General features: G+C 37.4%; 1 protein-coding gene across 1 annotated transcript in view; it reads left to right on the plus strand.

Moving 5' to 3' along the window:
* Positions 1-10,018: 10,018 nt before the first annotated feature.
* The window catches only part of RPGRIP1 (RPGR interacting protein 1), a 56,299-nt gene continuing 38,613 nt past the window's right edge, over positions 10,019-27,704 (plus strand). Inside the window, exons 1-7 of the mRNA XM_033108924.1 lie at positions 10,019-10,037; positions 16,084-16,216; positions 20,924-21,037; positions 21,770-21,875; positions 25,405-25,428; positions 26,581-26,727; positions 27,202-27,275. Of these exons, the coding sequence (XP_032964815.1) occupies positions 10,019-10,037; positions 16,084-16,216; positions 20,924-21,037; positions 21,770-21,875; positions 25,405-25,428; positions 26,581-26,727; positions 27,202-27,275 (617 nt within the window). The remainder of the gene's footprint in view (positions 10,038-16,083; positions 16,217-20,923; positions 21,038-21,769; positions 21,876-25,404; positions 25,429-26,580; positions 26,728-27,201; positions 27,276-27,704) is intronic.

A 27,704-nucleotide genomic window follows, 5' to 3' on the forward strand; every position in this document is an offset into this window, starting at 1 on the left:
CTTTAGCTCAAAATAATCTGCGTACAACTGAGGCACATCTTAAGGTAGCTTGTTCTGAACCCCTACAATGTCTACTATGAACACGTATTACTTTTCCTTTCACATGGAACAAAGTCGTACATTCCACATTCAGAAGCTGTAGAAGAAAGGAACTTTCTTCCCCTTTCCATTTTTGTTCTTGTGGCTGGTAGAATAGTTAAAATGACAGATTAACAGGAGAAAACCAAATTTTAATACATATGCACAGGAAATTGACATAGGCATGAAAATTCCAAAATAGTAAGGCAAAATGAGGTATATATGTCATTTTGGACCAAGGAGAAGGCGATAACTGTCTGGGACTTCAAAGGGAAATAAGGCAATTCATAAGAAGTTGAAAAGAGTTACTGGTTAATAAAAAAATTTGCTGGACCATTTAGAAATAATGGGACCCAGAGAAGACTTTGATCCAAAGGGGCCTGCTAAGTTCCTCCCTATAATAAACCACGCCTCGTTCGTGTTATGCTATGGTTGTGTATGGTGGTAATTCTCACTGGGACAGGCCTTCTATCTTAAATTCTTGTAGGCAGTTTGGGGGAAGGTCAATGATTCTTCCTGAGTCTTTTGTTTATTAAAAATGAAATAATCCTTGTGCCAGGGAGACACATTTGGGGTGGTAACTTTTGTTTCCCTGTAAAGTATATTAAGTCTAATGAAAAATTGGGAAATGGTCTATATAATTAGGATGTCAAGGGAAAACGCAGGAAGTAACTGGTTGCCTGAAAAGTGTAGGAGGAAATGTTTTAAAAATAAACAAGTCAGAGATTCAGAAAAGAGAGAGCAAGATTACCAACCATAAATGTCGCCTACTTCAAAATTTTGGCTGGTACTTTGAGACAAGTTAGTTAGTATGATTGCTAGGTAAACAGGGGGGGTCCCTGGTGGAATAAACAAAAAGCAGCCCTGTCCTGAAATTCCAGGCCCTGGAATGTCTCCTTCACTCCAGGACAGGGACAGCAGAATCCGCCTTGAGGTTAATAGATAATCTCAAATACCTTCTGGCCAGAGAAAGGAGCAGATCTGATAGACAGGAATGGGTTGGTTCATGAGCAAACAGGACAAACCTAATAGATGAACTCAATTAGAAGGCTCCAGCCCCCTTCCCCAAACAGGCAGGGGAAGGTATAAAAGTAAGAGATTTTGCCTCAGTCACTGGGCACCCCCATTGGGGATCCCCTCCGCTCAGGAGGTGCAACCTCTTCTCCTGCCTCTAATAAACTACCTTCCTTTACAACTTTTTGCCTCTCCCTGGTCCGTGTGTCCATCCTTCGGTTTCATGAGACATGATCCCGGCCCACACCCAGAAACTGCTGACAGATTCAACATCACTTATATCATTTGGGGACTCACAGGAAAATATTCCTACATCACTATCTCTGCTTAGATAATCCAATAGAGGAAAGAAGACCCAAGATTCATTGTGAAATAACTTGGCAAGAAGTAATTTTGGGTGTAGAATAGGCCAGTTTCCATACCTCTGTCATTTAGACCTGGTGACAGAAACCCAAATATTATGTTGGGTTTTTCTATTTTTACTGGGAAATTTGTGTTCTGGATGACTCCTTTTTTTGTTTGTTTTTTTGTTTTGTTTTGTTTTTTAATTTATTGGGGTGACAATTGTTAGTAAAATTACATAGATTTCAGGTGTACAATCCTGTATCACATCATCTATAAATTACATTGTGTGTTCACCACCCAGAGTCAGTTCCCCTTCCATCACCATATATTTGATCCCCTATACCCTCATCTCCCACCCCCCAACCCCCTTACCCTCTGGTAACCACTAAATTACGTTCCCCAGATTAATTTTCAAAACCCCGTGCCCATCTTGTGGTTACTGACTGTTTTCTAATCCCCTCACCTTCCCCTTTACCCCCACCACCCCCCCACCCCGCCCATCTAGCAACCCTCAGTTTTTCCTCTTTGTCTCCAAAACTGTTTCTGATTAATTCATTACTTATTCTTTTCTTTAGATTCCGCATATAAGTGAGATCATATGGTACTTATCTTTCTCTGTCTGACCTATTTCACTTAACATAATGTTCTCTAGGTCCATCCATGTTGTTGGATGACTTCTAATTGTCTCCTCCATTTTTATTATTTCACAGGATATAGGGAAGTCACACAGGGACCATGAAGTATTTGCTCACCCTCCTGGGAATCCCTACACTTCATGGCAGTAATCAGAATGGGGGCTTTCCCAATGCACACAATGCATACATAAAAGACAAGATTTCTTGTAACAACTGAGACTATATATATATATACTTAATATATATATATACATTAATATATCATATGAATCCAGTGACTAGCTATGAACAATTTTTAATGTGGACAAAAAAGGGGCCGCTTACCAAACCTGACAAGCTCAGGGGAGACCAGCCTATGGCTGGTGGGCCTTATAAACTCGGAGACCAAAAGTAACTACAGAAGATGATCTGAACATAGAAATTCCCAACTAAAAGCAATTCTTGTTTGGTAGTCACTGTCCTAGGCTTGTAGCTTCCTTGACAAAAATATATCATTACCTTAAGTGAGCCTGATTATTGTCTTTTTGCATCTAAGATAATATATCTTTGAAATGTCAGCATAATCTCCTTTTTCGAGACCCCTCAGGGCACAATCTCCCACCAGAGCAGAAGGCTGCAAAACCTCTCATTGTTATCTTGTTACCCACATACCACGCTATGTGCTGTAAATGTTAATTACTAACTATCCTGTACCCATCAATGTAAAAGAAGTCTGTGTCTCTCTGTTTTACTTTCTATCCAATCTCAGAAATTTCTCCACTTTGCTTTCTCCCACCTCCCTAATCTATCACAAATGAATTTCATATAACCCTTCTTACAGCTCCTCCTTTGATTCTAATGCATAAAATAAGCTGTAAAACTTCCATTCTCTGGATCACTTTCTTATCCGCTGAGATTTTGCTTCCCAGCAATTGTCTTCAGTTTGGCTCAAATAAACTCAGAAAAATTCTCGGCCAAGTCATGGAAACAACCAAAGTGTCCTTCAATAGATGAATGGTTAAAGAAGTTATGGAATATATACACAATGGAATACTATTCAGCCATAAGAAAAGATGAAACAGTACCATTTGTGACAACATGGATGGATCTTGAGATTATAATGCTAAACGAAATAAATCAGACAGAAAAAGTAGATAACCCTATGATTTCACTGATATGTGGTATATAAAACTGAAAACAACGAAAGAACAAGAAAAACAAATGAAGAAACAAAAACTCATAGACACAGACAATAGTTTAGTGACTACCAGAGAGTAAGGGGGGAGAGGTGTTCTAGAAGAGGGTAAATTGAGTCAAATATGGTGGTGGAAGAAGAACTGACTCTGGATGGTGAACATATAATATGAGATATAGATGATGCATTACAGAACTGCACACCTGAAGTCTATGTAACTTTACTAACAATTGTCCCCTAGTAAACTTTAATTAAAAAAAAAAATTCTCTACAGGTTTGGATGTTTCTTACATCGACATTAAGGCATCTAATTTTCAAATATCAAGTCCTATTATTGCATACTTACATCCCAATATTTGGTCACAGTGAAATGGAGCTACACGAGGTCTGACAATTAAGTTAGCGAACTTGCAGCACTGATGTTGCTAAACTTTTTTGATATCAGAGGGATTATTCATTTATGAATATGTACAAATTGGACAGTTAACCAAGTTTACTATTTGGAAGTGCTGAAAAGGCTGCGTGAAAAAGTTAGACAACGTGAACTTTTCGCCAACAATTCGTGGTTCTTGCATCACGAGAATGCACCAGCTCACAGGGCACTGTCTGTGTGGGAGTTTTTAGCCAGTAAACAAATAACTATATTGGAACACCCTCCCTATTCACCTGATCTGGCCCCCATGACTTCTTCTTTACCCGAAGATAAAGGAAACATTGAAAGGAAGACATTTTGATGACATTCAGGACATCAAGGGTAATATGATGACAGCTCTGATGGCCGTTCCAGAAAAAGAGTTCAAAATTGGTTGGAAGGGTGGATTAGGTACTGGCGTTGGTGCATAGCTTCTTAAGGGGAGTACTTCGAGGGTGACTGTAGTGACATTCAGCAATGAGGTGGGTAGCACTTTTTCTAAGATGAGTTTGCAATATTAATTGTCAGACCTCGTACATTCTTTCATTAAAGAGAGTTCTGGCACATATGGGTAAGTAAGTCTATTGATCCCACCAATGTAGCCAGGTTTGTTGTCTTCAAAGAGATCTCAGGGCTCCAGAAAATCTCTTGTTGTTGTCCTTCAGAGAGATTTAAAAATCATTCTCTCAACACCAACAAATTTCTATCAATCTCAAATCAAACAAATAGGTTTTTAGTTTTAGTTGAGAAGTTGGTATGTTAAGGAATCTTTTAGGTGCTCCTTTTCCAACTACAGCATGCATAGAGAAACAGCACAGCCTTCAAGCTCTACAAAGAGTTAATATCTTAGGAGCTAAACAGAACTGTATTAACTCCTCTCTTAACAAGCCCGGCAGACAAGAGGATTCTAGAGTACTAGAGGACATCACAAAAGTCAGAGAAAAGAATTAGAGAGAACTCTGGAGGAAGCAAAAACTGTAAGTTTATATCTAATGCATATTTCTGGTCTCCTATTTTCTTCATGGAATGTTTTTGAGTAGAATGAAATAGTTTATTCCTTTTGTATCATCCCAGCATTCTCCCGGGCATTAGCACATCACTAGGTCATCTTTAGTCCTGTCACCCTCTTCACTCCATCCCACATCCAACTAATTGTCAACTCTTTTGTATAGAAGTGGACACTTTGGTCAGTGTTGCTCAAGCAGTAGTTCACCGTAATCAGAAGTGTCTGGACGCTGATGGTAACCACCTTGAGCACCTCTAGTAATTGCAGAAGTCAAACGTGACTTGTATTCATTTTTTGTTACTGGCACATATTGAGTACAACAATTTTAATACTGCTTTCCTTTCTTAAAATGTGTATACATTTTTTTTGGCCACCTCTGTAGGGTGCCTCTGTATGTAAATTGCTGGCCATTGTTGGCAGAGTGAATAAAACTCCTCTATCTTAAATGCAAGGTCTTCCAAAATATGCTTCCTTTCACTTAAATTCTCACAACTCTCTTTCTCAAACTTGTCATGCCTACCTGCTATTGTGCAAAGCCATCCTGCTCTTTGCTTATCCCTGACTCTATTCAAACTGTCCTCTTTGTATGGAACACTCTGTATGTCCACCTGCCAAAATCCCTCCCAGACTCCAACAATCCTCTTTCCATAAAGCTTTATCTGATCCTTCAAGTAAATGTGAATCTCAGTCTTCCTTTTCACGCTCATTTTGCTTTGTTCATCTCTGATTGATTTTTATATTTTACCTTCCAGTTAAGAGTGTGTTTTCTCATTTCCCATCTTAATTAATCACTTCCTAAGAGCAAGGGCTCTATTTTTCTTTTCCTGTGGCAAGTTAACAAAATCATTCTATATGTAATATTTGTCACACGGTGATATTTGTCAATGAGTTCAATCCAAATTTCAGGAGTTCCTATCATCTTTTATGAGCATTCATACAATTGACACTGTAATTACAGAACCTTCACTTTTCTCTACAGTTTCTCTTCAGCTCTGCTCCAAGTTTCTTTCTGAGTGCTTAAATCTCATTTGCTTCTATCCTTTCACGTAAAATCAACTCTTTCTGAGTTCCCTACCTAAGTGGAAAACTATTTTTCTTTAAGGATCTATTCATAATTTGTCCCTTCCTTCCCCGAAATCTTCAACTCAAAGGATCACAACTACAGCCCCCCCTTTCAGAGACATGAGTATTTATTGGGACTGTTAAAGTTTATTCCTTATGCAGAAAGACTTGAATTCCTAACCCATATTAGATTTGAAATGTTAAAACCCTACCTCTATATTTTGTCACACAGGTCTACTTAATCTTGATTTTTTAAAAATAAGAACATTTTTGCAGTATTATTTTCTATACTCTATTGAAATGCAACTGACATTCCTTTAAGCAAATTTGTCAACTGATTTTGGGATTTCTTTTCTTCTTCCTCTCTCCTACTCAAATCTGTGATACCATTATGGCTCTCATCTCACTGTGTTCTTGGAGGTGGGTAGGATTAATACAAAACTTTGTAAAATCATTAAAAGCAATTCTAGAAAGAAAAAACAATTTCTGTCACAATCCAATGTCATAATAATACATCTGCTGAAAAATTATTACACATATGCAGGTACCAGGCACTGTATTAGGTAGTATATATACAGATATCCTCAAAAGAGTTCATAGACTAGTGAAGAGATGCATGATATATCAAAGTTATAGAGAACTCATATTAACCAACACACACAAAAATGACATACAGTCTATCATAGTATAAATCATTTACTTATACTGACAAATACAACATAGAATTATCAATTAGTCAGAGACTAGTTCAGTGGAAACAACAAAAACAGCTAGCATTTAGCTAATATGGAGCCTCTACTAAGAGCCAACCATTATGCTCAGCTTTTTATAGGCATTATCTCAGTTGATCCTCATCATATCAATGAGGTGAGTATTTCTTTCCTATTTTATAGAAAGAAAAACACTAAGCAGAGTGGTTAACAACTTGTCCATGGTCACACAGCCAAGGAAGAATGTGAATCCATGTCTTTCTTATTTCTAGGCTCTTGATCACAGCCACTATTCAAATTCATCCTCTTCAAATTTAATCAAAGGTTGAGTATAAAATCAGTATAAGTTTATTTGCTGGTGTCATCAATGTGGCTTTATGCATCTATCACCAGTAAAGTGTTATTCTTCACTCACCTACCCTTGCCCCCGTGCACTGCAGTTCTGAATATCACTGCAAGGGAATTCTTTTTTTTTTTTTTTCCTTTGAAGGAGGGCACAGCTCACAGTGGCCCATGCGGGTATCAAACCGGCAACCTTGGTGTTATTTAACACCATGCTCTAACCAACTGAGCTAACCAGCCACACTTGCAAGGGAATTCTTTAAATCTTTCATTCCTTTGAGTTAAAATGATTGGTAAGCCCTCCGTTTTTATATTTACTCTTTCTACTTTGTTTTTCCTGAGAGATTAAATTTGGCCACTTCATTGGATTTTGGATGCTCCTTTATCACACTTTCACTGAGTCTTTCCTGGGTTTTTTTTTCTAACATGCTGATAACCTCTATTTCATTCTTAGAGTTTCTTTGACTTCAGTTTTAGTGGTACTTTTCAGTTGCTCAACAGTGCTGTACAGCTTTGGTGGTGTATTTTGGAATAGTAATAACCAAAACAATCTTCGCTGGGCCCAGATATTAAAGAACCACAGCATTTCTTCTTTCACTACAGCTCCATTTCTGCAAATGGCTTCAGGTCTATAGGCCTGTGATGCAGTCACCTCTCTTTTCCCTTCCACATTGCTTCTCTATAGAAGAAGCCTGGGAAGACGGGGTATCTTAGCAAATCTGCAAAAGCTTAAATGTGAGACTTACTTTAAAACAAAATGGTTTCCTTGGTTGCTTCCATTCTGTTCTAATCCTAGGACTATTTTCTACTATGTCAAAGTATGTCAACTTTGGGGTGATTGTTCAGCTTCCTTCAAATAGGCATGCTAAATCTGTATAGACCCATTTAAAATTATGTCACTGGAAAGATGTTCCTTACTTTGGTTTAAAAAAATGAAACATTACAGAACAGAATATGAATAACTCAATTCAAGTTGAATTGTCTGGAAAGTAGATCAACAAAAGGCTAATGTTCTCTCCCAGTGACAGAATTTCTCTATCATGCTTTTTATTTTCTTATTTATATTTCTCTGTTTGTTTAAAACAAGCTTGGGAACAAGCTTCTTCAGTTGACAAATCAAGCTAGCTTCAGCAAAAAGGGGAAATTTTTTGTATAGAACACAGGACTCTCCGATGGAACATAAGGACAGTAACAGAGACAGGCCTTGGAAAAAACTGAAATCAAGAACAAAAAGCTTTCAGGACATTTTGACTCATCTCAGCCACTCAGGGTCACTCTCTCTTCATTTGTTTATTCATTCATCTATTCATTTATTTAATGTATGTTTATTAGGTGCCTAACATGTTCCAGGAGCTGTTCAGGTACTAGGAAATAGAGATAAACAATATAAACCAATTTTCTCCCTCCAATGTCCTTATATTTTACTGAGAGGAGACAGACAATAAACAAGTGTAAATGGATGAAGGTAGTTTCTGAGTATGGTGTTACAAAGAAAATAAACTGGGCCACATGACAGTAAAACTGGGGAAGTGCTGACTTTAGTTGTGAAGGTCAGAGAAAGTCCTCTTGATAAAAGAAAATATGCTGAGAGACTAAACCAGCCCTGTAAAGAGCAAGGAAAGTGCATTCCAGGGAAGTGCAAAGGCACTGAGGCAAGAACGAGCTTGATGATTGGGGAGCAGAGAAGAGGCCAGTGGCACGGAGCGTTGTGAGCTATAGGAGGAAAGGTGCCAGGAGTTATCTGAGGAATAGGAGGCAGGTCAGATCGTGGAGGGCATTGTAGGCCATGATAAGGCATCTAGATTTTATTTTAAATGTAAAGGAAAGCCATTGGAGAATTTTAAGCAGGAAATGCTATGACCTGGTTGCTGCTGTTGTTGTTTTGTTAATTAAAGTTTATTGGGGTGACAATTGTTAGTAAAGTTACATAGAATTCAGGTGTACAATTCTGTAATACACCATCTATATCTCACATTGTGTATTCACCACCCAGAGTCAGTTCTCCTTCTGTCACCATATATTTGACCCAGTTTACCCTCTTCTAGAACGCTTACCTAGTTGTTTTATGAAGATCACTTTGGATGTTTTAGGTAGAATTGATGGGAGAGGGATAGGGAGATGAAAATGGGGAGAGTATTAGGAAAACATGATAGTTGTGGTAAGAGACAGGTGCCTTAAATTATAGTAGTAGCTGTGGAGATGGTGATTTTTTCAGAAGTACTTGGAGGATTTGGTAATGAATGACAGAAAGGGAGGAATCAATTGGGAACTGGTATGACGGTAATGCCATTTATGGAGATAGAGAAAGACTGGTATATCACATTTGAGAGAGATCAAAACTCTTGTGTGAGACAAGTGAGTTTGAGATACCTACTAGTCATGCAAGTGGAAATGTTTAAAAGACAGGAAGATGTACATATCTGAAGGTCAGGGCTGCAGATAAAAATTTTGGGAGGAACAGCATGCATATACGTAGAATGTAAGGCCAGGAGACTGGATACTATAATCCGGGAAAATCATGTTGACCAAGGTAAGAAGGGACACTACAAATAGGATTTCTCCAGTTATTTAGGGTACAAAGTCGAATATGACTTTCCCAGAACTCCCAAGTTCACATAAAAGTTCTAGCCATCCACAGAGTTTAGTTTAACTGTTCGTCCCATTTCCAGTCTCCCGGGAAAGAGAATCTGATTGTCCCAGCTCAGGTCAGTTGTCTACCCCTGGTCCAATGAACAATCACTGTGGGAACTGTATCATAGAGTATGAACTGGTGGCTGGGGGCTGAGTCCCTGTAAATGGGGTGAGGAGGGGTGGGTCAGGGGCTCATTTCCCAGAGAGATGGGATGGTCATTGGCTTCGAGGCTGAGGAGACACTGAAAAAATGATCCAAATTGATATGTATTGTTCGATAATCTGAAAAAATTGATTTCATTTTAAAAAAGTAACGTCATTATTGCTGAATGCTTGGTTTTACTCTTCAGGATAGAGTGGTCCCACACCACTACTAAAAAGATTATGATGAGTCATGTGCCATCACAAAAGTGGTGAGAAATTCCTGCTACAACTTAAGTATGGCCTGCAGAAGGCATCCTAAAGTTGCATGTAATTGGCTGGACTTTTTTGTGTTTTTCTTTCAGTGTCCTCTGGGATCTCTTACCGCTTGGGAACTGATGTGACAACACATCTTCTGGTGGACAATACATTAGAGAACTTGTTAGAGACATAGATTCGATACCTCTAATGGTACCAGTGTCAAAAGGTAAATTCAGTGCCTGAGCATGGATGCCTTTTATAATTAAGACAACTTTCAGTCTGTCATTGTGGGATATTTTGAACATGCAACTTTACTTCTGGGTATAAAATTTGCAGAAAATTTTGCATATGTGTACCAGGAGACATTTACCAGTATGTTCATAGCAGTGTTATTCATAATAGTAAAAAATGGAAACAACATAAATAGCCATTGATCAGAAAATGAATATACATTGATATGTATTCATACAATGAAATAATAAATTTATTTTCTTTATAATAGACAAAAATAAATTTAATTTTCTTTATAAAATTATAAAGTCATATAAAGCAGTTATTAATACAACATTTAGATGGTGGTCACCTCTGGGGTGAAAAGGAAATGATATGGTTGAGGAAGTTACAGAGAGAGCTCTTAATTTTGTTTCTTTAGCTGGTATGTATGTTTGTGTACACTTCATTATTATTCTTTGAACTGTCCATATATGTTTTATTTCCTCATTTGTATAATAACATAAAATAATTTGCTTATATAATAATAATACATATATAATTTATGTTATATATAATACATATATAATACATAACAGTTTTATTGGGATATAATTTACATACCATAAATTCACTCTTTAATGTGTACAACTCAGTAATTTTTATGATTTTCACAAAGTTGTACACCATATTCACTAATTTTACAACACTTAATTACCCCAAAAAGAAACCCTGTAACAGACATTCTCAGTGTCTGCCATGCCCTGTCCCTGATAATCACTAATCTGCTTTCAGTCTCTGTGGATTTGCCTATTTTGGACATTTCATATAAATGGAATCATATAATATATGGTTTTTAAAGTCTGACTTCTTTCATTTAGCATAATGTTTTCAAAGTTCATCTATGTTGTAGCATTCATCAATACTTCATTCCTTTTTATTGCTGAATCATATTTCATTGTATGGGCATGTGATATTTTGTTTAGACATGATCAGTTGATGGACATTTGGGTTGTTTTCAATTTTTGAATAATGATGCTGTGAATATCTGCGTACAAATTTTTGTGTGGACACGTTTTCATTTCTCTTTGGTGTATACCTAGAAGTGGGGTCATATGGTAGCACTATGTTTACCATTTTGAGAAACTGTCAAACTATTTTCTAAAGCAGTTGCACCCTTTCACATTCCTATCAGCAATGCATGAGAGTTCCAGTTTCTTATACCCTTACCAATGCTTTTTACTATTATTGAAGTGGTATCTTGTGTGTGTGTTTTTTAATTTACTCTTTCTCTTTGTGGTTTTGATTTGCACTTCCCTAATGAATAATCACATTGAACATCTTTCATGTGTTTATTGGCCATTTGCCTATCTTCTTCGGAAAAATGTCTCCTCAGATTCTTTGCCTCTTTTTAAGTTGGGTTATTTGCCTCTATATTGTTGGTTGTAAGAGTTCTTTATGTATTTTGAATACAAATCTCTTATGAAATATCTGATTTGCAAATATTTTTCCCATTCTGTGGATTGTCTTTTCACTTGTCCTTTGAAACACAAAAGTTTTTAATTTTGATGAAATTCAATTTATCTATTTTTTTGTCACTTGTGCTTTACATGTCTAACTTCATAGTGTTAGTCATATCTAACACTGCCTAACCTAAGGTCACACATTTTTTTTTAAAATAAATTTTATTGGGGAATATTGGGGAGCAGTGTTTCTCCAGAGCTCATCAGCTCCAAGTCGTTGTCCTTCAATCTAGTTGTGGAGGGCGCAGCTCACTGGCCCATGTGGGAATCAAACCGGCAACCCTGTTGTTCAGAGCTCATCCTCTAACCAAGTGAACCGTCTGGCTGCCCCAAAGGTCACAGTTTTATTTCCATGTTTTCTTCTAAGAATTTTATAGTCTCAGCTGTTACACTTAGGTCTATGATTCATTTTGAGTTAACGTTTTATATGGTATGAAGTAAGAGTCCAACTTCATTCTTTTGCATGTATCTATCCAGTTATCCTGGCACCATTTGTTGAAAAAACTATTCTTTCTCCATTGAATTTTCTTGGCATGCTTGTCAAAAATCAATTAATCATAAATGTAAAGATTTATTTTTAGACTTTCAATTTGATTCCATTTATCTACATGCCTATCCTGTGCCAATATCATGCTGTCTTGATTATTATAACTTTGTAGTAAGTTTTGAAATCAGGATGTGTGAGTCCTCCAACTTTGTTCTTTTTCAAGACTTTTTAGCTATACTGAGTCCTATGCATTTCTATATGAACTTTAGAATCAGCTTGTCAGTGTCTGAAAAAAAAAAGCCAAGTGGAATTTTTATAGGGATTACATTGAATCTGTACATGAATTTTGGAAGTATAGCTATATTATCAATGTTAAGTCCTCAAATCCATGAACGTGGGACGTTTTTCTACTTATTTAAACATGCTTTCTTGTTTTCCATACACAAGTTTTGTATTTCTTTGTTAAATTTATTCCTATGTATTTTATTCTCTTTGATGATATTGTAAATAGAATTGTCTTAATTTTATTTTCAGTTCGTTCATTGCTAATATATAAGAATACCATTGATTCTTTATATTGATCTTATATCCTGAATTCTTACTGAATTCATTTATTCATTCTAATAGCTTTTTTTAGTGCATTCTTTAGGATTTTCTGTATATAAGATCATGTAATCTATGAATAAAGGTGGTTTTACTTTTCTATTTCAGATGCTCTTTTTTATTCATGGCTAATTTCCAAGGATAGGACCTCCTGTGAAATGTTGAATAGAAATGGCAAGAGTGGACATGCTGGTCTTTTTCCTGATCTTAGGGAGAAAGCTTTCAGTTTTTTACTATTAAGCATACTTTCAGCCGTGAGTTTTTTATAGATGACCCTTGTCAGGTTGAGGAAGTTTCCTTATATTAGTAGTTGGTTGAGTGTTTTTATCCTGAACGATGTTGGATTTGTCAAATGTTTTTTTCTGTGTCTATTGGTATGATCATATGGTTTTTGTCCTTTATTCTATTAATATAGTATATTAATTGATTGATACTCATATGTTAAACTGATCTTGCATTCCTGGAATACGTTTCATTTGGTTATGGTGCATAATACTTTTTATATATTGCTAGATTCAGTTTGTGATTATTTTGTTGAGGATTTTGTGTCTACAGTAATAAGGAATATTGATTGATCTGTAGTTTTTTTCTTGTGATGTCTTTGGTTTTGGCTTTTGTAATAAATTGGGAAGTACTCCCTCTTCTATTTTTTTGAAGAGTTTGTGAAAGATTGATGTTGATTCTTCTTTAAACATTTGGTGGAATTCTCCAGTGAAGTCATCTGGGCTTGGAATTTTCTTTGTGGAAATTTTTTTTTATTACAAATTCAGTCTCTTCTTACAAGTGTATTCAGAGTTTTTATTTCCTTTTGAGCCAGTTTTAGAAGTTTGTGTCTTTCTAGGAATTTATCCACTTCACCTAATTTATATAATTTGTTGACAAACAATTGTTGGTAGTAGTCCCTTATAATTCTTTTTATTTCTTGAAGGTTGGTGGTGATGTCTTCTCATTCATTCCTGATTTTAGTAATTTGAGTCTTCTCTTTTTTCTTCGTCAATCTGGCTGAAATTTTGTTGGTCTTTCAAAAACCAACTTTGGTTTTGTTGACTTTCCCTATTATTTTTCTATTCTCTATTTAATTTATTTCTGCTCTAATCTTTATTATTTCCTTCCTTCTCCTTGCATTGGGTTTATTTTCCTCTTCTTTTTCAAATTTCTTAAGGTATAAATTAAGTGATTGAGTTGAGATCTTTCTTCCTTTTTAATGTGGCATTAGCAGCTATAAAATTTCCTGTTATTCTTGATTTAGCTGCATTTTATAAGTTTTGGTTGTGCTTTCATTTGTATAAGATATTAACAATAAAACATGTTTCATTAAAAAAAAAAAAAAAAGGAGAACTCATGGTAGGACCTGGTTAAGCTGGGAGGTAACCAAAGCTATGTAATGTCTGGAGTGTATTCAATTTCTGATGCTAAATGAATCATAATATTTTAATAAGTGAAAAATCTACTGTGTTCATGACGCTCTTTAGCAGTGCACAGTTCAGGATTTTGTGCTTCTCAAAGTTTTAACTGTTCCACAAATAAAGCACATGAAAAATGAACTGGCTGAGATAGTTTTCAAAGTTGAAAAAGTCATAGAACGAGTGACAGGAAGACCCTGTGCAGGGTCTTTGGCTAACCACCTAGAGAGTCTAATCAGCTTGGAAGCCATGCACACAGCCCCAAATTTAAAAGAACTCAATATTTCTTCAGCACAATAGAGGAGGTAAAGAAGAAAGTGCCAAAGTGGAGGTCTTGCACATTTACTTTGTGGAAAAAGAAACTTTTGTAGGTTTTATTACCAACTGTGTCCAGTTTCCCTTCTGTTATTTATGAAATAGCTAAACATAAAAGAAGAAAAGTGTTTGTAAATGAAGATTTTCATAAAGGTTTATGGTCATGTTAGAAATTTTCTTCTTAGTGACTGTATTTTCCTGTTAAGCTAAGTGTGCCTAGCCATCAGCTTCATTATTTTGTAATTTTGTTGGTTTGGAAGTTGTATCTTTTTTTTCTTTACATTGTAAGCAATCTTAAATATATCTTAGAAACTTTGCTTTGGGAAAAGAAAAACTTTTGATGTCATAAATGGATAAGACCACATTAAGGGAATATTTTTATAGCATATTTTCAAAAATTAATGTTGATATTTTTTTCTGATTTCACCGTTTCCAAAGGGAAATTATCATGTCTGGTAAAATTTTATCAGATTTAGTTGTATTACTAAAAATGTTGACATCACAAAGTTAAAAAAACAAAGAAAGAAAGAACATAATAAAATATAATGTAAAAAACAAACAAACAAACAAACAAACAAGCTCTTGGCAGGTATACCACCAGAACTGATGGGATACTTCTCTGCCATTGCAGAAAGGTATAAATGAATAGGTCACCTGGTTGGGGGGTGTGTGTGTGTGTGTGTGTGTGTGTGTGACTCAGCTGGCACAGGCCAGTGTGATTCAACAGTATCATGGATAAGGACACAGTTCACCTAGTTGGGAGACTAATTTCATTCAAAGAGACTGAGCAAATAAAAATATTGAGGATAGTAGGAGCTGGTTTCTCACTGAGGAGAGAGAGATACAAATATGGACCGGGAGAAGGCTAGAATAAACAATATGATTTTGGATATTAAATGGAGGCATCAGAGTGAACTAGTAGTTTCTAGCATGTAGAAATAGACATACTAGATGTGTCTATTTGTATCTTAATTGTGATGGTTTCACAGCTATAACACATATGTAAAATTTAATCAAATTTTACACTTTAAATATGTTCAGTGTATTACATGTCAATTATACTTTAATAAAGCTGTTTATAAAAACTTGCTTGTCATCATTTCCAAAGGATAGATCAGAGAGGTGGTAGTGGTGGCTGAGGTGGTTCTGAGTTCTGGGGTTTTAGAATGGTTCCCATAAGATAAGAGCTGACCCTGGGTCAGTGAACACTCACACACTGTGAAGTGTTCTCTGGTTTCCTCTGCTTAGACCAAACAGAGGCTCTATTCCAAGGAAGCAGTTTGGGGACAGTTTCTCCAGAGCATAAATACAAATGAGATGTTTCTTGGCACTCAAAAAAGGTTCTATTTTTTTTCCTTACTGGGGATTTGAAGATGGTTGTGGGCACAATTCTTTCTAGCTCCAAATTATGTAATAAGGAGAAAAAATATATGAGTAAATTAAACAGAAAAATTAAGTAGACTAACAGCCCTCTTCGATATTTTCAAATGGAGAATGTATTTTCTAGACAGGAAGTTGAGTCATATCTCATGCTGGAATGATATTCCTTATGCAGAAGTGATATGGAATGACAAAGAGGTCCCTTAGCACACATTTTTCATATACTTCTTCATTTCCTCTTAAACACTTGACTTAAGATAGATTCAAGCCCTATAGACAAAATGTGATGAAAGACCTGAGGGGTTTAAAAAATTGCATATAATCTCCACTTACCCTGTCCTGGGACTTTAGGTAAGAATATAAAAACTCAACCACCTTTGAGCAAGATGAGCAGGGAAGAATTGGAAGACCGTTTGTTTCGTCTTCGTGAAGAGCACTTGTTGCTGAAGGAGCTTTCTTGGAAGCAACAGGATGAAATGAAAAGGTACCTTAAGTGTCTTTAAAAGCTACACCAGACCTATACCACAGAAAACCAAAACAATTATGTTTTCCTGAGATGTCTGCACCAGAAAACAATTCAAATGTCAAGAATGGTTCACTCCAAAAATAATTTTTAAAGCAATATTTGCCGTACTTGGGTTTCTTACCAAACATATCAATAGACTGTGGCCGTAGGCCACAGAGCATCCTAAAAAGCTATTTCAGCCCACAGAGCAAGAGACTGGGCAGGCTCCTGGCTCTGATCACCAAAGAGGGGATGGGGATGGGGAATGGCCAAAATCTCAGGGGAATAAAGGCTATCGGAGGTGCAAGTAGAAAAGGGGGTTTTATTTATAAAACAAAACCAAAATTCATATTGATCATTTATTGTATGGAAGTCTGTTGTAAATGCTTTATATGTATTAACTAAGTTAATATTATAAGTGCTATTAACTTATTTAATACTCTCAAAGAAGTATTACTAAGAGGAAAAGAAAGCACAAAAAGGTTAAGTAACTTGCCCAAAGTCACAGCTAGTGAGTGGCAGAGCTGAAAGCTGTTAACTCCAAAATTTATATGCAGTGATCTCTTGGGTGCAGACCTGGAGAGGAATCTGAGATGAGGTATGGGTAGATAAACAGATGAGAAGAATGGGAGTTCTGAAAGTTCCAGGTTTATACCTAGGACATATTTTGAAGATATTGGTGTCAATGCATTCCAGCCAAAGACCACTAAGGGTACACCTATAGTTGAGCAAGTTGGATTTACTATTCATTGCAGCTAGAGAAAATGCACACCATGGGGAACTAAAGGCATCTCAGTAAGAATGTGTTAGAAAGAAACTATTATAGGATTTGGGTTCAGCTGGTTGATTTGAGGGAGGGTCCAAGGTAACAGGAGTTGACTCCAGATTTGGTACTGTCAGAAAGCAGGGACACTTCTTTGTTTGGATTTCTCAAAAAATCTTATCTAAGGGAGGGTAGACCAGAGTGAGGCTAAAGCTGAATGTGGTAAAGAAATAGCAGTCACTCATATTAGCCAGGAGAGGAGGATGTTAGGTGTTTTGTGGTGTCACAGCGACCTTGCTTTTTGTCTGTGCTTAGACAAGCTTATGCAGTGGACTTGCTTTGTATCATTCTGTCGTGGTCTCAGAATGGCCTTGTTCTGTGAGATGATGTCCAACAGGGTGAAAACATGGCCTAGCTGTGAGCACCAGGCCAACTTCAAACAACACTGAGCGCTATGTCGGGCCGATTCCCTGATGTCAAAAGCACCTTTTTGCCCTCTCATTGGTAATCCCCAGAGTGGTTCAGAGCTTCATTTAGAATCTATAGGATTGTAGGCTTCCAGTATACGTCAGCATTCTTCAGAGTTGGAGATTCTTTCGTATTGTGGAGAACTCAAGAATCTGAAGTCAGAAGTTTGCATGGGACAAAAAAATATTGCTTCTTGGTTGATAACCAAAAAGTACTTGAGATTATAGATGTTAAGGAACTAAATTGGATTCTATCCCCTTCCCTCGCTTTGGGCAAGTTAACCTAGCTATTTTGAGCCTTGATTTCTTTATCTGGACTTAACAATAAGTCATAATAGCTACCTCATACAGTATTTACAGTGCACCATCAGTGTTCTAAGCACTCTACATATATTAACTTATTTAATCCTCATAACAATCTAATGAGGCGGTGACTATTTTTATCATTATTCATAGACGATGAAACTGAGCACAAAAGGTTAATGACATGCCAAGGCCACATACTAAATGTCAGATCTGACAGGCAGTGGGATCACAGAATATCATACTGGGGCTGTTAGAAGACTAATAATCCTTAAAATTGGGCATATATACAGGGTTGTGTAGACAGTGGGGATGGGAGAAGTAAATATTAAAATTTCTACTTATATTTAATTATTTCCCCTTTAAAAATTAGTATTTTAGTTTGTTTTATAATGGCCATAATTTATTCGAACAGAAGTGAATGTATATAATTTCAAAATAAATATACACACGAGTATCTTGAGGAGTGCCCCAACATTTTTTACTAAGATGAATGTGTGATCACTGTAACAGAATGGACAAAGATGGCACCACCATGTCCCTGCCCTCAGAGTTAACAGTGTATTGGGGGCAGAAAAATTAATTTTTTGAAGTACAAATAATGAATTACAATAGATAACTTTCTATCACAGATTAATTCAGATTATTTGCCACCAAATAAACTGTAGAAATAATTGTCACAGAAGCAGTCACCTGCCATCAGCTCTATTTTTTGCCTATAGGATGAGGACAGCCTTGCTTCGGTTGACTGTTGCAGGACGGAACCTGAGGGCAGAGGCGGCGACCACTGAGCAGCTCTCAGCGCCAGCCCGGAGGCGGCGGAATGCAGGCTGGCGGCAACGCCCCCTTAAGCACCAGCGTCCCCTCATGCTCTCGCTGCAACAGCAGTTCCTGCGCCGCAGCCAGCCTCGCGTCCACACGGCACAGAGACAGCTCCACACCGCTGGGGCACCAGTGCCGGAGAAACCCAAGAGCGGTGAGGTTCAGGGTCGAGCCCTCGACAGGGCTACAGGTTAAAACACTGAGAAGGATTGATTTGCCAGCCACAGTTCCCTCTTACTTGCCTTGTTCTGCCTGCCACCCCGTTTTGTACTTTTGTTCTCTTGTTCTCATTCCTTTCTATCTCCCTAATACATTTTTTTTTCTTCCCTGAGTGGGGTGTCAGGTTCAAAATTTTCAGTTCACGGTTAAATACTGTAGAGAGGAGAATCAGACAACGGAAACGGGAATTTGTTCTGCAGCAGGTCTAGAAAACAGACAGAAAGATAACATAGACGTCCAGCTCAGGTGTGAGCAGCAGTGATGGTAAGACAGGTCCCTCTACTGGGACTCTGTGCCAAGGGGCCCTGCTGTTGCAGTCGTAAGGCCCGTGTGCTCGGGGCATCAAATGTTTAATATTCAACACATCAGAGTTTGGAATAAAGAAAGGTTTTATTTATCAAAATGGCACCATAATGAGAAGATGGGAGACTTCAAAGTTTTCTCAAATCCATCTTAAGAGAGCCCAGAATTCAGGCTTCCTTTATGTCAAGAGAAGAGAGAATGGGCGGGGCAAGAGATGGGATCCAAGAAAGTGCGGGGAGAGGGGAGGGAATCTGTAAATCTCTTTGTCTCTAGTGAGTCAGATGGAAGTTCCTCAAATCTCAGTCAGAACTCTTCCAGTCAATTCACATATCTACAGAAATGCAGGCTGGAAATAAGGAGGAATCAGGGAGAGAAGCATTTCACCCTATTACAGTGCCTCTAAAATGGAGTTCTTAGCCATTTTGGGAGAAGTGGACTCCTTTGAAAGCGTGATCAAAGGGAGGCCTCCTCCCAAGAAAAAGGCACAACACACACACACAACTTCGCATACAATTCTATGGGTTCAGTGATTCCCAAAGCCTATTCCTAAAATCCAGGCTTACAAGTTAGGCTGTGAGTGAAGAGTTGCAATTTCTCCTCTTCCTGTATTTAAAGTGGCTAAGAGTCTCAGGCTTCTATGAAACCCAACCTTGAACTAAGTAAAATCTTGTGTGTAAATTTCCTTCATGTAGCCTACATGAAGTCCTGATTTAGGTCCACGGGAATGGAGTGTCTTTACTCTGGAGATTCAGTGTCAGGTTTTGTTTAGTATGCTCCTATATTTTCAAACTCCCTACTGAACCAACCAAATCTTGGCAAAAACATCTAAAACTAGAAAAACTAAATAAATATAAATTTCAGTTCAGTTTAACCTCAGCATTATTGAGTACCAGTTATATACCAGGCACTAGAAATAAAGATGCATTAGAGTTAGTCCTGGACAAGCTTGCACCTTTCTTCTTCCCGTTTATACTCACTTGAATGTCTATAGTCCCATTGACTTAAAAATCTGTAGTTGCATATCTGTGCAACAGTCAAGACTGAGAACCTCTCCTCTGGACTCAGTGGTCGACCACATAAGGATTGCCCGCAGTTCTCAAGGCTCCCTACTTCTAGCACTTTGTGTTCTAGTTCTAGCAGTTGGTGTTCTGGAAAAATCTTTTGCCAGAGTCTGCATTTTCTGTTTAACTTTCAGAGCTAATGGACAGGCTGAGCTATACAGCCCCTCCCACATTCAAGGAGCATGTGACAAATGAAAAAACCAGAGGTGAAATATCCAGTGAACCCAGCAAACTGTGAGTTCTTTTCACTTATCCTGCACTGTTACTCTTTCAGCTTTCATTAAGAATACATCAGTTAGGGAACAAGTGCATGTTGGCATTTTTGAGTCTTTTTAGCATAATCAGAGAAGACGAAGGTCAACCCTAGGTCAAATTCTAATTTGTTGCTTAAAAATGGAAAATAAGCATTTCTCTGTCTTCCAAGGAAAGGAGAATAAAGGCCATTTTCTTCATTGAAGGTATTCCCTCTTTTTCCCTTTATATTTTTATCCCTTAGGTCATAATTCATTTTTATCTCAGTTTGACACTTAAAAGCTATATTTTGTAAGATTATCTTCCACACATACTAACTCTTCTAACTTCTTTTTATATATGTGAGAGCCAATTCTCAGCCTCTGTAACAGCAGTTTCTCTTTCTCCTTTTTGTGTCTAATATTCCGAATTCCAGCAGTATAATTTCTTTCTGCAGCATACTTAAGACTAAACTCATTGGTCTATGTGTGCCTAACAGTGCCCACATTATGACCAGCAATGCTATGCAAGTAGAAGAACCACCCAAGTCTTCTGAGAAAATGTGGTCCATAGATGAAGATTTTGAACAGAGAAGCTCTCTGGAGTGTGCTCAGAAGGCCACAGAGCTTCGGTAGGAGTGGCATTCCATGCATCAAACCATCAGTTCTTTTTTGGGGGTGGACTCCGGGCAGCATATAATTTAAAAAATCTCTCCAGATGATTCTAACAAGCAGCTAGGACTGGGAATTACTGAGATAGAGTCTAGTGAACCCAAAGCCTCCCCAGTACTTTTCAAATACTAAAGAAAACATCTCCTAGGTTCAAAAAGAATACTCTTCCCTCGTGTCAGATTTAACAGGCCTTTGCAAGGTTTACGGGAAACTGTGAGCACTATAATTTTAAAAATAGTTATTATGTTTTCTCAGAACACAGAATTGAGGGTTGGTAGTTTTTCTATCAAATCTCAGCTGGTGTGAGGGGAAATGGGAAAAAGGAGATTATTGTAGGAGTGTATATACACTTTCTATTTCTGGTGTGTTCTGGGGGAAACAGGCAGGCAAGAGGTAAGAGCAAGATGTTCTAGAGACAGTGGAAATGTAATGGCTGTATGCGATGTCAGAGGGGTAGTAGATTGGGGGAGGAGGGCTATCACTTTGTGAGGGATATAAATGATAAATGTCTAACTATTACATTGTTTTGTACACCTGAAACTAATAAAAAAAGTTTAAAAAAATTTTTTTAAATGTTAAAAAGTTAAAAAAAAAAAAAGGAGATGTTCTTATTGGTGCAGAGTCAGGGTTAAGAGGTGCTTGGCTTTGTCCATTCTCGGACAGAATATTTTGTCACTGTCTTTTTTCTCCAGAGCTTCTATTAAGGAGAACATAGAGCTGATTCGACTTAAGAAGCTCTTACATGAAAGGAATACTTCCTTGATAGCGACAAAAGCACAATTATCAGAAGTTCAAAAGGTGAGTTGCCATAATCAGCTGTGCTTTTTTTTTGGGAAAAAGCAATTAGTTAAGGGCTGCATATTATTTTCTCCATTTTGTACGTGGGAAAATGAGAAAAATGAAGTTACTTCTTGTCTAAGGTCACAAAACTTAAAAGTGATATTCAAATCCAAACCTTGCAACTCAGAGTCCATTCTTTTCCCAGTATTTCCCGTTATCTCTCTATTGGGAAGGAGGCTCAGGCTCTGCCCACTAAGGTGGAATTAAGTGGGGTTAATGTGTATCAGGCTTAAGGTCCCAGCCAAGGGCTGCAAGCAGAATGTAATTAGGTCAGGAAACCAAGAGCAGTAACAGTGGAAGGGAAGGAATCCTTCACGGAGGATCCTCTGTGTGCTGGCCTCTACTAGACACTTACAGCCATGATCTCCTTTAAGCCTGACGACAGCCCTGAAGGTACTATGTACACTTAATGGATGAAGGAACTGAGCCTGAAAGAAGTTAAGTAAGTGGCTCAAGTCATAAAAATAGTACGGGCAGAGCAGGCTTTGAGTCCAGGTTTATCTGGCACCAAGGCTCATGCTCTTTTCTCATTACCACACAATAGAAACGCATATCTGAATGGTGGAAATAGGGCACCAAGGGTCTAAGTGATACATTGGCACCATTCTTTTATTGAATAAGTATTTACTGAGTACCAGGAACTGTGCAAAACACTGGGCTGCGAAGATTATAAAGATAAGTAAGATACCTCGTGCCTTTAAGGAACTTACAGAAATAAGTACAACTAGTAAGAAGTAAACAAGTACAGCTATGCATTTCCAGGGTATGGGGGACACAGAAGAGAGATTACTCAGATCCAAGGATGGGGTGCAGGATCCAAAAAACATTCATAAAGGAGTACATCCATGAGTTAAATACTGGGATACTGAAAGATTAGCAGGTGTTAATCAGTGTACACGAGTGGGGAGAGCTTTCCAGCAGAGGAGAGATGGAGGCCAAGGCATACAGGTGAGAAACATTAGGTACCAGTCATGGAGGCCTTATCAGGCATTTAGACTTTATCCTATAGACAGGGGAGAACTGCAAAAAGGTTTCAAGCAAGTTGATAACAATCAATTTTTATCCTCCAAAGACATCACTTTGCCTTTTTTTAAATGTCTGAAATATTTTTGAATATACATTTTAATAAACAAATACTTTTGAAAAACTATTATAAAGCACTAATAACGATTAATTCTGGGTAGTAGGCTGATAGATGACTGTTATTATAGTCTTTATAGTCTTCTGAAATTTTCAACTTTTCAAAAATTACAAGAATTACAAGGAAAGATCATCTAGCAGCAGAGTGAATGACAGGTTGGCTGGCATAAGACTGGAGGCAAAGAAATCAGGTAAAAGATGACTACAATTGTCCTGGGGAGACAGGATGAGGGTCCCAGCCATGGTAGCGAGAAAGGCTTGCAGAGAAAGGACTGTTTGGGGAGAGGTCCAAGAAGTAGAAGAAAGGACTTCATCACCAAAGGGGAGTGGGTGAGGGAAAAGGAGAAATGAAAGATGACTCCTGGGTCTCTAGCATGGGTGATTAGATGATGGTGGTGCCATTCATTGAGACTGGCCACAATTAGGACCTCCCTCAGCGTGTCCCTTCTGATGGGGTCTAAAGGCATCTTTACAAGACCAACCTTCAAACCTGTGCTTTGTAGAGAACTAGGCATATGCTTGTATTCTTTTGATTTGGCTAATTTTGGTAGCACTTAAAGGATGTGGCAATATAGGAAGGAAGATAATTTTCAGTTGTATGGGTAAATAGCTATATGGGCCCTTCCACCCCATCCGCCTGCCCCGCTATCTCAAAGTAGAACGTTCCAGTGAAGCCTTTTGTAAACCAAAATGACAAGGATGCATTTACTATTAATTTATACAGGAAAATTTTGGAGAGTTCCCAGACACACAAAAATAACCTACCAAATCATACTAAATAACACATGAAACCTAAAATAACACTATTGTGTATATTATAAAAACAGGAATGATATGATAAATACACACCACGCTTTGTATACCCAGCAATCCACTCAGCAACAGATTTTCCATTCTATCTGTTACTGGATGCTGACTAATAGAGACCACTTTGCTACTAGCAGGACCAATAGTAATTTTTGCAGCTTTCAAGATTCTTCCTCTCTGTGTGTAAATAGTACGAATGGTGGACAGAGTCAAGTTCAACACACACACAATATCCTTATTTTGTTCGCCACGATCAAATGCTTAAATTATATCCACTTTTATGCTGTGTAACACCCTTATGAGCGCTCTTTGGCTTTTCTGATACCTTAGGACACATCTCAATGGATGCATAAAAGACAGATAAAACAGTTGCTCACAGACACAGTTCAAAGCTCTGGTGGCTTGATGCTGAGATACTGAGTATGGTTCCTAGGGATGAGCTTGGCGGTACCATTCTCACTGCTCTGCCCTGAACGTGTGCTGCTTCTATAAAGGCTCACTGCAAAACAAACACTGAATTTTTGCTTTTCATCTGTTTTTGTAAAAGCAAGAATCCTTTTCAGATTTCTTTCAGTTAGCAAAAACAGGTACTAATGCAGGTCTTTCATAAAAATGAAGTAGCGTAATGCAAACTTTTGAAAAACAGGGGATACCTGTATTTGTGGGATTAGATTTTTTAAAAAAATTCATCTATTCCTCCAGTGCGTTAAAGGAAAGAAAGAAGAAAGCCCTTCTAAATTGAACGTCCTTACCAATGTCAGTGGTAGTGGTAGAGATGACCTAAAATGGTGAATATCATCCACAATTTTTTTAAATGTATGTTTTACAATTTGTTTTTTTCAGCAATTTATCTTTTAGTTATGCTTTCTTACACATATGCTAAAATAAGTTTGTATTCTCTTAATCCCTTAGCAGTAAAATATGATGGTCAATGGCACAGACTCTGGACTAGAGTCTGAGCAAGTGTCTTAGCTCTCTGAGCTTTGGGTTTCTCATTTTTAAAGTTTAGGCCCTAATACCTGCCTCTCAGATTTGCTGTAGGGATTAAATGAGATAATATATGTGAAACAATTATGATTATAATGTAATAGAAAATGAAACACATGTGAATAGTATCATGTAACACATAGTAACTGCTCAATCAATAGTATTAATAGCTATTGCTGTTAATTTGGTTATTGTTGTTTTTCCTGGTTCTAAAACTGGAAAGAGACCTTTCTGAAGCATGCTAAGTGACATAATGTCTAGTTTAAAAAGAAATTTTTTTCTTGGATAATTCACCAAGTGCAATGCAAATGTCAATAAATGATCTTTCATTCTTTTTAAAGAAATGGTGTGATCTAGTACATTCCTAACCTGGCACGTTAGGGCAGCGGAAAAGTAGCAGCAATTAGTAAACATGTATCCAAACTGACTTGCTTTATAGGAATTTTTAATAACATCTTTTAAAATAAATGTTTATATTCTTATTATAGAGATAAACATAAAAATAAACATCAAGTTGATACAGCAATAAAACAATACTTATTTTGTCTTGCAGGCGTATGAAACTCTGCTCCAGAAGGTACTTAATAAAGATTCCTTGAATCTCTGTTTCTGAATAATCAGAGCAATGAAACCCAAAGAAATTAGGATTCATCTTCAAGTAACATAACGCCAGAATTTAGCCAGCTAAATCAATGTTATTATATCATATAATTTCTATTAAGACAAATGATACTATTACTATTATCAGAAGATACATATTACACTGTTTTCATAAAACTTGAAAATGAGATCTGAGTTGAGAAATATTTGAAATAATATTTTTCAACCTATTGCTAGAGAGAATTATAGCATTTGCTCAAAAATTCCTAAGAGTATTCCTCCAGCATGGATGATATGGTGAGATAAGGCAAAAGTTGTTGCAGATCTTCTCTGGTGTTATTAAATATTAGGCCCTTGTCACCCCTGTGACTGTGGTGCAGGTGAAGCTGGGTGAACGTCCATGATTAAGAGTCACTAAGGGGGGCCGGCCTGGTGGCTCAGGCGGTTAGAGCTCCATGCTCCTAACTCTGAAGGCTGCCGGTTCGATTCCCACATGGGCCAGTGGGCTCTCAACCACAAGGTTGCCGGTTCAACTCCTCGAGTCCCGCAAGGGATGGTGGGCAGCGCCCCCTGCAACTAAGATTGAACACGGCACCTTGAGCTGAGCTGCCGCTGAGCTCCTGGATGGCTCAGATGGCCGGGTCTTATCTAACATAATATAATATAAGACCAGGTCTCATATTAATTTTTGCTCCAAAAGACACATTAGAGATGATTGTTCAGCTAGGTCTTATTTTCGGGGAAACACGGTAGGTGCAAAGGGAGGAGTATATCATCATAAAAAGCATTCAAATTGCTTAAAAAGTAAAGGCAGCTGTAAAATGTGGCACTTGACTTAGAGTCAGGGTTAAATTTGAACTTTGGGAAAATTAAGAATTAATTTGAATTTTGAATTCTTAATTATGAATTACAGTTTCTCAGAGTGGGAAATCCTCACTAACAGGGAAATGATGCTTCCTGAGAAATGGTAGGGTGAAAAACAAGGTCAATTTATAATGCAAATGGACATGATATTAATCAAAGCCATTCTCTGTGACATCCACTAGGGAACGCTAGGGTTGCTAGTATCTTGAGACCACTCCTAGTGAGTGATATGACCATTCCCATGGTAACTTTCCTTTTGCCCCAGAATCAGGGTGTCTTGAGTGCAGCCCATGATGCCCTCCTTAGCCAAGTGAATGAGCTTAAGGCAGAGCTGAAGGAGGAAAGCAAGAAAGCTGTGAGCTTGAAGAGCCAGCTGGAAGATGTGTCCATCCTGCAGATAACACTGAAGGAGGTAAGTAATGGTAACAATTGAAGGAGACCATCAATTGTAAGTTACGTTCCAATTTTAGAGATGTTAAAAAGTGTATCTTAGCAACATTACGGATATTTCAGTTTTTCAAATGAGAAAAATGAACCTCCAGGTGTTAAATAATTTGCTCAGGATTATACCATTGGGGGAGAAACTGTGATTTATACTTTTATCTATTCTCCAAAGTCTTTGCTCTATTACAGTGTTCTGCTGCTTCCCTAACAGAAAACCAGACACCATGATGATTTCTTTAGAGACTCCTTATTAATACCAATAAAAGTTTCTATCCTACCTTTAATTGGTTCAAGTCTTTCTAGTCGAATGGCTCCTCAGAGACATGGAAGATGAATGTAGAAAACCTCCCACCCAAGCCCCATCCTGCAACAGAAAAAGGAGATCCTGTACAAGGCAGTAGATTTAAATGTTTTACCTCAGTCACTCTACCATCATTCTTAGTTTCAGGAAAGAGTTGAAGATTTGGAAAAAGAACGAAAATTGCTGAATGACAATTATGACAAACTCTTAGAAAAGTGAGTACCAAGTTTGGGTTCCAGAGCATTGTTTGTTATAAGAGAAAATTATAGAATAGAAAAGTACCTTCCCAATTTAAAAAATAACACGTAGTATTGATAAGGATATGGGGAAATTGGTACTGAATACTGTTAGTGAGAATATAAACTGGCAGTCTTTTTGGAAGGGAATTTGACACTACCTGTCAAAATATTAAACATTTGCATGTCTTTTGTGCCAGCAATTCCATTTTCTTTGAATAAAAACTAAAGAAATCATTTTATATATGTGCAAAGATATTGTATAATAAGAATGTTAATTACTGCACTGTTAGTAATAGTTAAAAAAAAAGGAAACAATCCAAATTTCCTTTGATAGGGATTGACTAAATAAATCATGTTTCATTCCCACAACAAAATACTATGAAGCTGTTAAAAATGAGGTAGACC

The sequence above is a fragment of the Rhinolophus ferrumequinum genome, chromosome 6 (assembly GCF_004115265.2).
Source record: "Rhinolophus ferrumequinum isolate MPI-CBG mRhiFer1 chromosome 6, mRhiFer1_v1.p, whole genome shotgun sequence".
NCBI lineage: Eukaryota > Metazoa > Chordata > Mammalia > Chiroptera > Rhinolophidae > Rhinolophus > Rhinolophus ferrumequinum.